The sequence below is a fragment of the Rhinopithecus bieti genome, unplaced genomic scaffold (genome assembly GCF_001698545.2).
Source record: "Rhinopithecus bieti isolate Rb0 unplaced genomic scaffold, ASM169854v2 scaffold_7901, whole genome shotgun sequence".
NCBI lineage: Eukaryota > Metazoa > Chordata > Mammalia > Primates > Cercopithecidae > Rhinopithecus > Rhinopithecus bieti.
In genome coordinates, this window is record NW_016805596.1 from 152,706 (window position 1) to 168,095 (window position 15,390).

Below are 15,390 nucleotides of genomic sequence, written 5' to 3' on the forward strand. Positions count from 1 at the left end.
ACCTCCACCTCCATCACCTCCACCTCCAGCACCTCCTCCTCCATCACCTCCACCTCCATCACCTCCACCTCCATTACCTCCACCTCCACCTCCATTACCTCCACCTCCAGCACCTCCACCTCCACCTCCATCACCTCTACCTCCACCTCCATTACCTCCACCTCCATCACCTCCACCTCCTCCTCCATCACTTCTACCTCCACCTCCATTACCTCCACCTCCAGCACCTCCTCCTCTATCACGTCCACCTCCACTTCTACTACCTCCATCTCCAGCACCTCCTCCTCCACCTCCAGCACTTCCACCACTTCCACCACCTTCACCATCACCTCCACCTACACTTCCACTTCCATTACCTCCACCTCCATCACCTCTACCTCCATCACCTCCACCACCTCCACCTACTCCGCCACCTCCACCTCCACCGTCACCTCCACCACCTTCACCTCCATTATCTTCACCTCCAGCACTTCTATCTCCACCTCCTCCACCTCCATCACCTCCACTTCTACCTCCATTACCTCCACCTCCACCTGCAACACCTCCACCACCTCCACCTCCACCTCCACCAACTCCATCTCCTCCACCATCACCTCCACCCCCTCCACCATCACCTCCACCACCTCCACCATCACCTCCTCCACCCTTGCCTCCACCTCCACCACTCTCACCTCCCACCACCTCCACCACCTCCACCTCCTCCACCTCCAGCATCCCCACCTCCACCACTTCCACCCCCTCCACTTCCACCACCCTCACCTCCACCACCTCCTCCACCTCCATCTCCACCACCTCCACCTCCATCATTTCCATCATCACCTCCACCTCCACCTCCATCACCTTAACCTCCACCAGCCCCATCACCTCTACCTTCATCACCTCCGCCTCCACCACCTCTGCCCCCATCACCCCTACCTCTATCACTTCCACCTCTACCACCTCCATCACCTCCACTCCCACCACCTCCACCACCTCCTCTTCCATCATCCCCACCTTCCACCTTCCACCCCCTCCACTTCCACCACCCTCACCTCCACCACCTCCTCCACCTCCATCTCCACCACCTCCACCCCCCCCTCCCCCACCACCTCCTCTTCCATCACCTCCACCTTCCACCTTCCCACACCTCCTCCATTACCTTTTTTTTACTCACCCCCTCCTGTTTTCTTCACCTCCCCCTGATTTCCTTCATTATCCTTATCAACACTGCTGAACCCCATCCTGGGATTCTCCTAGTGCGTGGCCAGCACTGGATACTCAGCCCCGGGTTCCATCACCAGTGGCTCCCGACCTGTGGTCGGGGGGATAGAGAGTGGTCCCCAACGCAGACCTCGGCCACCAAGCTGGAGGAGGAGTGGGGCAGGGCCAGGCTGTCAGGCTTGCTCAGGGACCCCAGGCGAGTCCCATTCCCTTGGAGGCCTCAGTCCCTTCCTTTGTAAAGACAGTGCGCCCCCTTCAGGCACGTCCCGGTGCAGGCCAGTCCTCCCTGGGCTCCTGAGCTTTTCCAGGCCCTTCCCTCTCCCCACCCACCACCACCGCCTCTCTGTCCTGCCTCCTGCCCTGGCCTCACTCACTCAGCTCTGCCTCCCTGGCAGGGTCCAGCCTGGGGCCTCTGCACGATGGTTCTCTCTGCCTGGTTGCTCTTCCCCCGGTCCCCTCCTGCCCCCCTCAGCTCCTTCTAGTCTCTGCTTAGATATCTCCTTCCCTGTGTGGCTACCCAGACACCCCTTGTCTAATCCCGCAACTATCCCTGTCACCCCTGCCACATCTCTTCTTCTTTTTACAACAGTTCACCCGCTCTGTTCAGGGCTCCCACTGAGTGAGGGTTTGGGTCCCGACAGGATGCCCACTCCCTGCAGCCAGCCCTGCACCTCCTTCAGGACCCTGGGGACTGAGGCCCTGATTCCAGGAGCAGTCACCCCCGAGAGGCTCTGATCTGAGAACTCCAGGTACCCCACCCATCCTGTCTCCCCAACGGTTATCAGTCTTTTTGGAATCTAAGGATGAGGATGACCTGGGGCTGGTTCCTGGGAGGTCCCCGAGACCCTGGGAGGATATAAAAGATAAACTAGAAGATAGGGAGACCCCACGCCCACATCTGAGCCCATGCACAGGGCGCCCAGCAAACGCAGTCATGGTGGCTTTACCGTAGCGTCCAGCCTCCCGCCCCAGGGCACCGTCCTGGGCCTGCCCCACCACCCCCAGCACCAACAAGCCGGTCATTTTATTTTCTGGGCAGGTGGGATCAGGAAATCTCCGGGTGCGGGGTCTCGGCAGTGTGGCTGCCCCTTCGCTCAGTCATCCCTGATGTTCCCGCTGTGTCCAGCAGAGGGCAGCCTTCCCTGCCCCAACCCAGGAAAGGGCGGGGGCTGTAGGCTGTGTCTCCTTGGGGGGAAAAGGGGGCTGGACTGGGGGAGACCCTCAAGTTCCGGATGAAGGCATTTCCTGCAGACCCCCCTGGGATTTGGCCCCCACACACCAGCTCTGTCCCACTTCCTGCCTTTCTAAAAGTTGCTGGGGGCAGCCGACCACTGGGTGCCCGAGAGGGTGGTCTGCCCTGCTGCCCTCTTGGGCCCTGCATGGTGTTGGACCATGTTAGCCTCAGTTTCCCCAACTGTAAGATGGTCTTGATCATGGCTGGGCTGTGGGGAAGGGTTTAGCCAGAAAAGTCTTGAATGAAGACAGCAGGGCTGACACGAGGCTCCCAGCTCCCATCTGGGGGTCCCTGAGAGGGGCTGGGCTCTGGGGGACACTTGCCTTCCAACCATAAAGTTTCTCCTTCCCTCAAGGAAGTCCTTGAGACTTAGGTTTTCTCTCAGGATCTTCCTGGAGAGGGGAGAAATGGAGAAACTGGGGCCACGAGTAGAAAGTTGGCCAGAGAACTCCTACACATTCCTCAAGGCCCAGGAGCAATGGCCTCTCCCCAGGAAGTCCCTCCCTCCCTCCCCCGCAGCGGAGCCCGAGGTCCCTCCTCTGGGACTCCCAGCAGCCACTGTTCCTCCTTTTAGCCTCGTGGGGCCTGAGATCTTTCTGTTGCCCAGCACAGAGTGGAGGTACAGGCAGTGGCTGAGTGATTGTGCAGTGACTACCACGTTCCTGAGTTGTCCCACACGAGGGTGGTGGAGCGTGGGGGGTCTCAGCCCGGACTGCAAGACCCTGTTGGGGAAGACCAGCAGCCACTGCCCTGGAGCGTCGAGTGGGACTGTGGGGCTCCCCGAGCGCCCTCAGCAGGAAGCCAGTAGCTGAGCAGGGGCCCTGGATTCACTCATTGCTGGGGCCCACTCGTCAACCCCCATTACCTTCCAAGAGTGGACCAGCCCCTCTACTCCTCCTCCTCACCCCTCCTTTCCCGTCATCCTCCAAGAGGGGACCAGCCCCTCTACTCCTCCTCCTCACCCCTCCTTTCCCGTCATCCTCCAAGAGGGGACCAGCCCCTCTCCTCCTCACCCCTCCTTTTCTACTCACCCTCCCTCTCTCTCCCCTCTCTGCTCTTTTCTTTTCCTCCCTTTCCTTCCCTCCCTTTCTTTGCCTCCCTCCCCTCTTCCCCTTCCTTCCCTCACTTCCCTCCCTTCCCTCTCCCCCCCTTCCCCCTCTCCCCCCCTTCCCCCCTCCCGCTTCATCCTCCTGTTCATCCGGAGGCCTTTGGAGGGGCTGGGCTTGTAATGGGGGAGCCTCCAGGATGCAGCATCCGCCTTCTCCCTGGGGGGGGCCCATGGGTGCCTCTGCACGCGCCTGACATTGGCCGCATGCGGGCTGAAGGTGCCAGCCTCTGTCCACTGTCGAGTGTGCCCGCGTGGGGCTGCCTGAGGCTTCCCAAATGTCCTGGCAGGGTGGAGGGTGAAGCCTGAGCGAGGTACTGCACAGGCGCTCAGCCACAATGCGGGGGCGGCAGCCCTGCACATCCAAACCGCACCACAGTGAGGAGCTGAGAAACCTATGACTGTTAGCAGAGCTGTCCCCATTCCGGGCGGGAAAACGGGAGTCAGCCTGTGGGAGCCTGGACGGACGGTGGATGGGGCAACGGATCTCGGTGTGACATCCGTGTGTGGGATGCAGCAGGGTCGCGGTGTGGACATGAGACGTGAGGGTTGTGGGGTGTGCAGGCTCTTGGGGTGAGTGCAGCTGTCACCCCGCAGAAGCCTGCGGTGTGGGATATGCATCCATGTCCGCCCAGCCCCAGGGTGGCTCCTCTCTGCCTCCCCCTGCTCCCCTCACTACTGTGCCAACGGTGATGCGGGTGGGCTCCGTGGGCCGAGTGGCCTTGAACGCACACCCTGGCGTCTCTGGACATCAGCTTCCTGCTTTATCAAGCCGACGCAGTGACCCAGAGCCCTGTGTCCTCACCGGGCAGCAGTCCTGAGAGTCATGAAGGAGTGAACGCCAAAGCGTGGACCTGCAACCCACTCATCCATTCCACTTTCAGGGAGCAGCTACTGGATAAGGCCAGAGAGAGGCAGCTCTAGGAACTGGCCTCCGCTCACAGTCACAGGGCAGCGTGAAGCTGCAGCTGCCTGGGACTCCATTCCCCAATGAGAAGGCCAGTTCTGCTCTGAGTCCAGGAAATCAGGAGGTAGGACGCCTTTGGGTGGGTACTGGAGTGGAGGCGCGGGCCCCACTGGGCTCTGTGAGGCCTCCGAGTGGATACACAGCTGGCTGGGAGGGAGGATGGACCAGAAGACCAGGCTCAGGCATCCGGACAGCTGCAGGGAGGGTCCCTGAAGCCCAGTGGATGCCGGCAGTGCTGGGGGGTGGCATGGCAGGAGAGGCACAAGCCAGGGTGGCGCCAGGAGGAGCGGGACGTGGAGGCTCCTGGGGGTTTCCAAGGTCCAAGGAGATCAAAGAGCAACTAGGGGAGATGGAGACCAGCTGGGCGATGCCCAAAGGGAGAAGAAGAAATGGCCTCCGGATGCAGCAATGGGCGATTCAAGTGACCGTCCCCTGTCCCTCTGTGCCCGACTCTCTGTACAGTGCCCCAAACCACCAAGTCACGTGAGTCTACCCCGCGGTGTGCCCGTTCCCCCGTGTCCTGGAGCCGGATGCCCTCTCCCTCCAGCCACCTCTGGCGCTCAGCCTCGGCTTCATGGAGGAGACAATTCAATACGGAACCCGGTCTCCGGCTGGGATGATGACCCGTTTCCTTAGCGACGCATCCTGCCCCCACCACCAGCTGCCTGGCCCCAGATATGGGGTGCACTGATGGCCCCCGCCATGCTGGTGTCTTGTCCCCCTATGCATCCCCCCCACGGCCTCTCCAGACCCGAGTCAGTGGGTGACTTGCCCAAGGTCACATGTCCAGTAACTGTGGGGGCCTGGGTCACATACCTACACCCTTTGTCTACACCCTGTACCTCTGGGGGAGCTGGAAAATTGAGTCACATGGGTGGGAGGCACTGAAACCTTCTCCAAGGAGACGGGGCTGAGTCATGCCCCAGGCGTGGACCCCCAGAGGCCTCCCCAGCCCCTCATCTGGCCCCACTCCGTTCCCGCTACCCCTCCACCCTGGGTGGCTTACCCTCCCCAAGCCTGCCCTGCCTGCATCTCACGCGGCCTCGGAGCTCACCTTGGCCTCGGCAGGCGCCCAGCCTTGGGAGGGGTCCCCGCCCGCCTCCCTCTTGTCCCCACCCCTCTCCCTCCAGCTTTCCCTGCCAGCCTCCCCTGATGGGATTTTAATGACTGCATTTTCAAATTAGTTCTGAGCCTTTCAAAGATTCAACCGGGAAACGCGTTTCCACTTGGACTCTCGGGCTGTCCCTCCCTCGTGGCTCCATCTGGAGGCTGGGCCGCCATGGGGTGGGGCATGGGGTGTCAGGGGCACCTCTCACCCTTGGTCATTCAGCCACGGAGACCCACCCCATTCAGGCACCTTCAAGCGGGGCAAATCGAGTGGGCAAACACTCACACGCACAAGGTGTTGATTTAAAAAAAAAATGTGATGGAGACGCAGAGCCTGCAGTGGGAAATGGATGTGAAGAAGATGACAGGAAAGGAATCAGTGATAAGAAGCGGCTGAAGCGGCCACCCAGAAAGGGGCTGGGGAGGCTGACCCAACGTTTCAATTATTGGGAAATTAATCCACAGATAAACTCACACTCGTAAAATGATCCGCCCCGGACGTATTCATTGCAGCTGCTATGGTGACCGCTAACGACTGGAAACAGCCTAAATGTCAGCGGGGCGGGAAGTGCTTCAGGAAAGCCTGAAACCACCACTGAATCAGAGAGTACTAGGCGGCCGGAAAAAATGACCAGGGCGCGCGCTTCACGGATCTGAGCAAGGGGAAGAATCACGGAGCATCTGGAGCTCCCCTTTCTGCAATAAATAAATAAATAAAATTTATTCCTGGAGCCTTTTGCAAGGAGAAATACAAACTGTGATTTGCAGAAGGGAGGGCAATGGAAGGCCCCTCGTCTTGCATTTAAATTCAGAACGTGGCGAATGTGTTAACTCTTGTAAAATCATGTAGATTTATTTATTTATTTAATTATTTATTTAGAGACAGGGTCTGCCTATGTTGCCCAGGCTGGAATGAAGTGAAACAGTCACGTCTCACTGCAGCCTCGATCTCCCTTGCTCAAGAGATCCTCCTGGCTCAGCCTCCTGAGTAGCTGGGGCCACAGGTGTACACCACCACATCCGGCTAATTTTTTTTTTTTTTTTTTTTTGAGTTGGAGTCTCTCTCTGTCACCCAGGCTGCTGGAGTGCAATAGTGCAATCTCGGCTCACTGCAACCTCTGCCTCCTGGGTCCAAGCGATTCTCCTGCCTCAGCCTCCCGAGTAGCTGGGTTTACAGGCACCCGCCACCACGCCCTGCTAATTTTTGTATTTTTAGTGGACATGAGGTTTCGCTGTGTTGGCCAGGCTGGTCTCAAACTCCTGGCCTCAGATGATCCGCCCACCTCGGCCTCCCACAGTGCTGAGATTACAGGTGTGAGCCATCGCGCCCGGCCACATCCAGCTAATTAAAAAAATTTTTTTGTAAAGATGGAGTCTTCCTGTTGCCCAGGCTGGTCTGGAACTCCTGGCCTCAAGCGATCCTCTTACCTTGCCTCCCAAAGTGCTGGGACTACAGGCGTGAGCCTCCCTGCCTGGCCAAAAGAATGTAGAATTTTTTAAGGAACCAGGGAGCAAAACCAAGGGAGGCGGAGGAGGGGAGGAGGAGCGTGTCCTGTGTTGAGCGCAACCGGGACGGCCGCGGTTCTGGGGCGCCGGATAGGGAAGAAGGCCACTCGCGCCTGGTGGGGCGTGGTTTCCCCGGGGGTGGGATGCGGGGCGCCTGCTGGGCGCTGCGCTTTCCTGCGGAGCCCGCGCCAGTGACCCTGAGGCTCCGAGGCCGCGGGCGCGTGGTCCCGGGTCCCGGGTCTCCTGGTGCCGGGGCACGTGCGTCCAGGTCCTGCCAGGCTCTCGGGGGCTGGGCGCGCTCGGGAATCCACACACCCGCCAAGGACCCACGTGCGGAACGCGGGGGGCCCAGCCCGACTCCGCAGCTTCCTGGGTGCTGCGGGACGGCGTTTGCTGGGTGACGGAAAGTGAGGCACAGTCATCCCCCCAGCAGGCCCTCGGACGGGAAAGGGCGCTTGGAAACGCGTGGACTCCTGCTGCCCCGCAACTAGCGTTCCCCACGCACGCATCCCACTCCCTGAGGGTCGGCTCAACCTTCCCAAAGCCCCAGCTCCAGGGAGGAGAACCCAGCAGCATCTGTCCCGACTCCCAAAGAGGAGGGCAGGAGGGCAGGAGGGCTGGGGTCGCAGCTGGGGGCGCACGGAAGGCACGAAGGACCCCCAGTCGCCAGCACGAGGGTCTCCGGACGGCGCAGCCGCTGCGTCCAGGGAGAGATGGGGCTTCATCCAGATGTCCCCGCACCCCACTTTAGGGCATTGCTGGCTCAAGACTCGGCCTGAGGGCGGATGGGGGTCCTGGGTCAGTTTGCACTCGTCCCAGTGTGAATGGAGACATCTACACACGTGTCCCCAGGTGCTTCTACACCTGTGACCGGGGCACGCCTCTCCAGCAGCCTGTGCCAGGCACATCTTCGAGTCTCTGTTTTTCTCAGCCGTGAGTCTGTGGCTCTGTGCTGGGAGGGCTCCCCCATCATCCCCCACATCTACCCACACTCAGGACTCAGGAGGGGTGCCAGTTTCTCAGCCCCTCACATTAGCATCTATTTGGCAGAGGGGAAACTGAGGCCATAGGTGTCCTAGGGCTGCCCAAGGTCAGGTGGGTCTCCCTGGCTCCTGGTCCAGCCCCTCCCCTCCCCCACCAGTGCTTCACTCCCTATTGATCAGGGCCCACATTTAATTAAGAACTTGATTTCAACCAGCACCAGCTCCCCAGGTTAGGTCGGGCTGCCTGCCAGAGACTTACAAAGGCTCAGCCTCCCTCCTAACAGCCGCTCAGGACTTTCCCACCTCCCAGCCTTTGTCCCTGCTGGTCCCACCAGCCAGAAGTCCCCTCCCACATCCACGTGGGAGGCCACAGTCGGATACTGTAGGACACCACAGGAAACCACATTTTAATCTTAGGGCTCTGGGGAGCCACGGGGCAGGGTGCCAACCAGGGGAAAACGAGCTCCAAAGTGGCCATGCAAATCTCCCTTAGGATGTGGGGAAGATGGCAGCAAGAAGGAGGAGTGGGCTGGGCGCGGTGGTTCACGCCTGTCATCCCAGCACTTCGGGTGGCCGAGGTGGGTGGATCATCTGAGGTCAGGAGTTCAAGACCAGCTTGGCCAACATGATGAAACCCCGTCTCTGCTAAAAACACAAAAATTAGCTGGGTGTGGTGGCTTATGCCTGTAATTTCAGCTACTTGGTAGGCTGAGGCAAGAGAATCGCTTGAACCTGAGAGGCAGAGGTTGTACCACTGCACTCCAGCCTGGATGACAAGAGTAAAATTCCATCTCAAAAAAAAAAAAAAAAAAAAAGAGGAGGAGGGGAGCTGGGAGGCCATGATGGAGGAGGAGGAGGAGGAGGAGGAGGAGGAGGAGGAGACCACCATAGTGGTTTAGACTAGAGTGGTAATGGTTGTTGGAGAAGCAGCATGGAATGGGAGGGAGATTCAAGGAGAAGAATGAATGGTTCATGATTAGTTCTAGGACTTCAGGCTAAGAGGACTTCACAGCCAAATGCCAGCCCCAGCCCCTCACCACTCAAGAGACTCCCCCAGACTCCTCTGTGATGTAGAGGTGAGCATCCCTGTCTCCCAGGCTACAGAAAGGAATTACTGGGACTGAGGCTGGCGTTGGGAGGGGGAGGTCTTCCGGGACAAGCAGAAGTGGGGATGGTCCTGGGGTCTCTGAGCTGGACTTGATGAAGCTGGGACCTTGCCTTCCCATCCTCTCTGGGAGTCTCCAGTGGTCTCCAGCGGAGAAGACACATGCCTGCAACACCATCACACTTGGAGGAGCTGGGGGGCGGGGAGAAGCCCAGCGCAGGCCTCACCGCCCCTAAAGGATGTGGCTCCTGTGAGGTGGGGAGGCGGAACTGGTCGGTCACCTGGCTCCACCTGAGGATCGGCCAGCAGCTGAGAACGTGGAAAGTGCCACCACCCTCTGGTCCCTTCTCTGTGGTCCTTGGCCTCAATACACCTCCAAGCCTTCATCCCCAAGCACCACTTTCCTGGAATGCTCCCCAATATCTGCTGGAGATCAGGGAGCCTGGGCACCCCCAGCCTAGTGTTAGGCCCACCAGACTCAGCGGGGTCGGGGGCGCTGAAACCCCCACGCCCTGGTCCTGTATGGCTCCTCCTGGCGGAAGCTGGCTCCAGATCAGAAGCAGTGTGGGGCTCTGGCAAGCGCCTTTCTCTTCGGCCTCAGCTTGCTGGTCTATAGGGTGGGTATGGGAAGTGCATCCGGTTTAAAAGGTCATTCCGGGCAGGTAAGCTGAGGAGGAGGCAGAGGGCTGTGGGCACCCAGTGGGACCCCTCCCCATCTCCCTCCCCACTCTGCGTGGGAGGCAGGAGCCTGATCCCTGATCCTGGCCCAGGTTTCTAGCTAGGGCTGCTCCTCCCCAGGTCCTGAGGTTTTAAGGGAGGGTGCTGGTTTGGGGTGCCAGAGTCACCTGGGCCTCACGCACAGCCCCACATGGGTCTGGTTCTCATGGCCCTGGGCACAGTATGGGTCTATCCCCACTCGGTACATCCCTGTGGAAACCTACGGTGTCCCCTTCAGACCCCTGAGCCCCTCTGGCACCTCATACCCCCTCTCCTAGGCGTCATTTCATTCTGCCCATTTCTCAGATAAGAAAACTGAGGCTCAAGCCCTTTTGCCAGGGATCAGCCAGGGACAGAGCCCAGGGGAGGCCCGGGTCTCCAGGCTCCCAACCTTGGTTATCTCTACTGTCTAATGGGGCAGGGCATCTTTTTCTGGGGGTGTTGGTAAGAGGCGTGGAGCCCTTGCAGTGGAAAGTGGTGTTTTTGCAAAAGGCACTGGGGTCTTTACCTCCCTCCCCTCTTCCCCTTCCTTCCCTCCCTTCCCTCTCCTCCTTGTCCTCCTCTCCCCTCTCATCCCTCCCCTTCATCTAGAGTTTGGGTGGGGGCATCCAGAGTGCTTGTGGAGGGGTGGACACCTGTCCCTTTGAAGGGGTTCCCAGATTGCCTCTCTCATTTCACCAACAGCCCTTGACAGTGGCAGCGGGTAGCACGGAGAAGTGGGGGAAGGAGGGCCTGTATGAGCCCCAGCTGGGAAGAGGTTCTGCCTCTTTTTCCTTTCCACGTCCATCCCCTCAGGAGCCCAGTCCCTGGAATCCCCCCTGCTCACCCACCACCAAGCAGAGGTGCCCAGTTCCTGCACCAGGTGTCCTCAGCATGCAACTCCATACACAGCTCTGGTTTTTGTCCCTAGGACAATTTGTACTGCTTAAGGGCAAAGCATCCCATCCACCTGCAGGGAGGGGTGGGGGGTCCTCCCTGCCTCAGTTTCCCCCATGCTGGGCTCCACCATCTCTCAGGGATTCTGGGCTCCTGCCTCCCCATGGTGCCCAAGGAGGAGATGAGGCCCTTCTTCCAACCACCTCCATCTAACTTTGTATTATCTATATACATATTTTTTTCTGATCAGTTACAAAAAATACTTTTCCTCTGGAGTTGCAATTTAAACAATATTTGAAGACGGCCGAAGCTATCGACCCAGCGATGGTGATGAATTAGAGACGGTAATTCGAATTCATCGACCGCCCCACCCCGCCGAGAAGCCCGCCCGCCCCTCCCCCAGCCCCTCTCCCATAATTACTGTTGGAGACGGCGCCAGGGGAGGGCTTCGACCAGGAGGCAGCTCCAAAATGAGGGACTCAGAGGACCTTGGGGTGGGGGTGGGGTGAGGCTCCCAGCCCCATGGGAACGGACTTGGGGGCTGCAGGACTCCCAGACGACAGGGGTCCAGAATCTGAAAGTGCCAGACCCAGAATTCGGCCCATCACACGCACATTTTACAGATGGGTAAACTGAGGCACGCAGAACAGGCAGTGGGGCCGGGACTCCGAGGTCTGCGGTGGGATTTCTTGCGTACTTTAGTGAAACATAAAAACCATCCATTCCCCTCTCCCCAGTCCTACCCCATGGGGAAGGAGGAGGGGCTGTGGGAGCTCGGGGCACAGAGGCAGCCTCCAGCACCCACGGTTTCTCTCCCCTCTCTCTCTTCTTTTTTTTTTGGTCTCTCTGCCTCTCTTTTCGTCTCTCCTTCACCTCTATTCCTTTCTGAGCTTCTTTTTCTCTCCTCCCCGTCTGTTTCTCCCGCTCCCGGTCTCTTCCTCCCCACTCTCTGGTTTTGTCTCTCGACTCCTCCCTCTCTCTCCATCTCCCCTTCTCTCCCTCCCTCTCCGTCTGCACCTGCGGGTCTTTCTCCCTGCCTGTCCCCGTCTCTCTCCTGGCCCCGGCGCCCGGCGGGACACTCGGTACCTGCAGAAACGCGTGGCCGGCCCGAGCTGGGTAAGCGCGATGGGAGACCCGGCGGGCAAAGTTCTTGGAGGAGGCCCGGGGAGGCCCGCGGTGTTCGCGGAGCTGGGGATGGGGATGCGAGAGGAGAAAGGGCGGCGAATTCTCTGCTGCGGGGTTGAAATGATGCAGAGGGGCAGAGTTCCCTTTCGAGCATCAGCGTTGGGGCGTCGCCGTGTTAGGTGGAGATGGGGACGCACCCGGCCATCTACCCCTAACTGCCGCGATTTGCCGCCACTTAACCGCTTTTCATTTGCGCAGCGACCGGAACTAAAGGCCTCCGCCTGAGCCTAATGACCCCGCGGCCCTCGCCCCCGCCACCTCTTACGTCCCAGTCGGAGTCCGGTGGTGTAGATGCGGCCCGCAGCGCACCTGAGACGCGACAGGTGCGCAGGGTTGACGGCGTGAACCCCGCGACCGCGGGTCTTTGCGGGGCCGCGCGGACGGCGTGGGCAGCGGACCCGGCAGAGAGGAGGCGGGCAGGGTGGTCCGGGTTTATCATCCTCAACACCTCAGCGCCCTGCGGGAGGCTCCGTGATGCCAGGCGCTGCGCTCACCCCTCCGGTTCCCCCACGCACCCCTGAGGCGGCGACTGTTCTAACTCTCCCTCCGTCGACGGGAAACCCAGACTCCCACAGCTGAGGCTGTTTGTCATTGTCACAAGTCAGGAAGGCGAGGCACAAACGCAGCCTGTTTCCCCATCTGCAACTCTCCCCGTGGCAGGAAGGGGACGGCGGAGGCCTGGATGGCGCTGCGGCCGGCAGAAGCGAACACGGACCTGGGTGCAGGGTCGGGTGCAGGCGAAGCAGGCGATGTCCACTCAGGGCGGGTGCTCGGTGCTGCTGACCCGGCTGCGAGGAGCCCACCCCCCATGGGACTTCTTGCCTGCGGTTTGCCCTTCTGTGAGGCTCTGGCTGATGTTTTCTGTGGCCCCCAAATCTGCAATTGCAGTACTGCTAATGGTTCATGTTAGTTACATAACGTGGTAGTGGGAAAAATGGAGAGTGGTGTGGACTCCGGTTCCACCCACGGTGGACACAACGTCCCCCAAATACGTGCTGCAGAGGAGGCAGCAGGAGGTGGGTATCGGCTTATAGAAGCCGTCCCTGCCTTATTGGTGTGATGGCAACCACTTGGTGTTTAAACGTCATAGCTAGGCCCGGTGGGGTGGCTCAAGCCTGCGTAATCTCAGCACTTTGGGAGGCAGATCACCTGAGGTCAGGACTTCGAGACTAGCCTGGCCAACAAGGTGAAACCCCGTCTCTAATAAAATTACAAAATAATAATAATGATAATAAATAAATAGCCAGGCGTGGTGGTGGGCGTCTGTAATCCCAGCTATTCAGGAGGCTGAGGTGGGAGAATCGCTTGAACCTGGGAGGCAAAGGTTGCAGTGAGCTGAGATCGCACCACTACACTACAGCCTGGGCGACAAGAGTGAAACTGCATCTCAATAAATGAATAAATAAATGGTCAGAGCTGTCAGAGGTGTGCCCTCTGCCACCTGAAGCCTCGCACTGCACCTTGAGGGCCGTGACTGTGTACGGATGTGACTGCCTGTCGGTGGTGAGCACACAGGTGCCGCTCTATGTGTCATGGGGAGGGGAGCAGGACAGACTGAAACCGTCCAGGTTCATGCGGCCTCCCTGGGCACAAGGTTACCCTGTCACATGCGAAAGATTATTTATTTTCCTGTGCCCCAAAGCAGAAAAATCTAAGAATCCCATAAGAGGTTCCAGCTAGCCACCTTGCTTGCTCTGCAGAAGGGTGAAACTGAGGCTGGCCTGTTGGTCCAGGTTCCCAGGGGGTTGTCTGGTCCTCCTGGGGTGGAGGGAGGGAATGGCTTGCTAGGGAGGAACAGGACAGGATCCCCCGCTGTACTCTTTCCCCAGCCCCCCTGCCTGGATGGGCTGCCTGGGGGCACAGCCGCAAACTCCCTCTGCCTCTTTGCTAGTGGGGCGCCTCCCAGAACCCCCGCCTTTCTCGCCCTTGTGCTCAGAGAAGCGATCGATCAGGCGCCAGTGGCCGCGGCTATTGTCCCTGTGGCCCGGGTGGGCAGCCCCCTCCCCAGCACCACCAGGGGAAGAAACCCCCACCTAGGCCAGGGGCTCTCCTGCACCCCTACACCCCCACCTAGGAAATGGGGGCCCGGCCGGGCTGCCTGTCAGAGGGCAGGTGTGGACTTAGCTGCTGTCAGCTGGGAGGGAGGAGGAAGGAGGGTCCCTAGGGGGCCGATGGCTGAGTATGAGACAGAGACAGAGGCGGAGAGACAGGGAGAAGAGAGAATGAGCAGGAACAAGAGCAAAACGGAGAGCAAGAGAAAAACAGAGATACCAGTGTGTTCCGACCGAGAGAGGAGAGAAGTGGACATGAGAGACACAAAACCCCAAAGCCAGGCGGGCAGGGGTGCGCGCACCCGAGCCACCACCGAACTGCGCGGGGCGGGCGCCGGCTAGGGGTGTGAAGGCCTCCAGGCGGTGCGGGCCGAGGGTCCCCGGGCCGCCCCTCCCCGCCATTCTCGGGTGACCTTTGCCAGCGGCCGGAGGGGAGAGGGAGGGGGTATCGATCGCGGGGCCGAACTACAAAGAAGCGCGCGCTGGGGCAGGGGGGGATGAGCGCGGGCTCGTCCTCTGCTGCTGAGCTGCGGGCGCCCGCTGCACGGTCTCGGAGCTCTGTGGCCCGAGGCTGGGGCCTCAGCAGCCCCTCTCCACCCATTCTGGAGGAGGGGAGTGGCACCTTAGCGGACAGCAGCTTGTTCGGGGACACAGCTCCCCCCAACAGGCGCGCGCGCGCGCGCGCACACACACACACACACACACACACACACAATGAGCTTTCCTGAAGGCTGCTTGGGAGAGGCTCGGAGCCTCCCAGCAGTCTAACAAGGATTAGAGAACCCCTACGCGCTCCCAAAAGGGCAGGAGCAGCGACCCGGGTGTGGGGAGGCGGCACAATCCCTTTCTCCCTTCTGGTAACCGCACAAATGGGCAGCGGCGCGGATCGCGGTCTAGCTTCCTGAGAGGGGTCCCGGGCTGCCGGGGCGCACGGGTGGGGCTTGGGGAGCTGGACCCGGACATCAAGCCGCCGCCCCGCTAGGTGCTCGGGAGTCCACAGCCGGTGCCCCTAGGGACCGGCCGTGCGCGCCACGCTCCTACCTGCCAAGCGCAGCGCCGACATGCGCTGGAACTCTGGCTCCTGCAGCCACTTCCACATCCTGCGGAAGGTCTCGCGGCCGGATTTGAGCTTGCTCCACGGCTTGGGGTTGCGCAGCAGGTCAGAGAGCGTGCCCTGCGAGCGACACAGGATCCGCTGCGCGAAGATTGCCTGCGGGATGCTGTAGCGCTTCAGCTCCGCCGTGATGCGCTGCGCCACCTCCTTGGTGTTGATTTCCTCGGCCGCCGCGCCCGCACTGGGGCCGCCGCCACCCCCGCCGGGGCCGCTGCCTCCCCCGTGCGGCCCGTGCGCCCC

General features: G+C 60.3%; 1 protein-coding gene across 1 annotated transcript in view; it reads right to left on the minus strand.

The window, feature by feature from the left end:
• ONECUT3 (one cut homeobox 3) overlaps positions 1–15,390 on the minus strand; it is a gene marked incomplete at its 5' end in the record, with an annotated part of 26,298 nt that extends 10,908 nt beyond the window's left edge. Inside the window, one exon of the mRNA XM_017872985.1 lies at positions 15,078–15,390. Within this exon, the coding sequence (XP_017728474.1) occupies positions 15,078–15,390 (313 nt within the window). The remainder of the gene's footprint in view (positions 1–15,077) is intronic.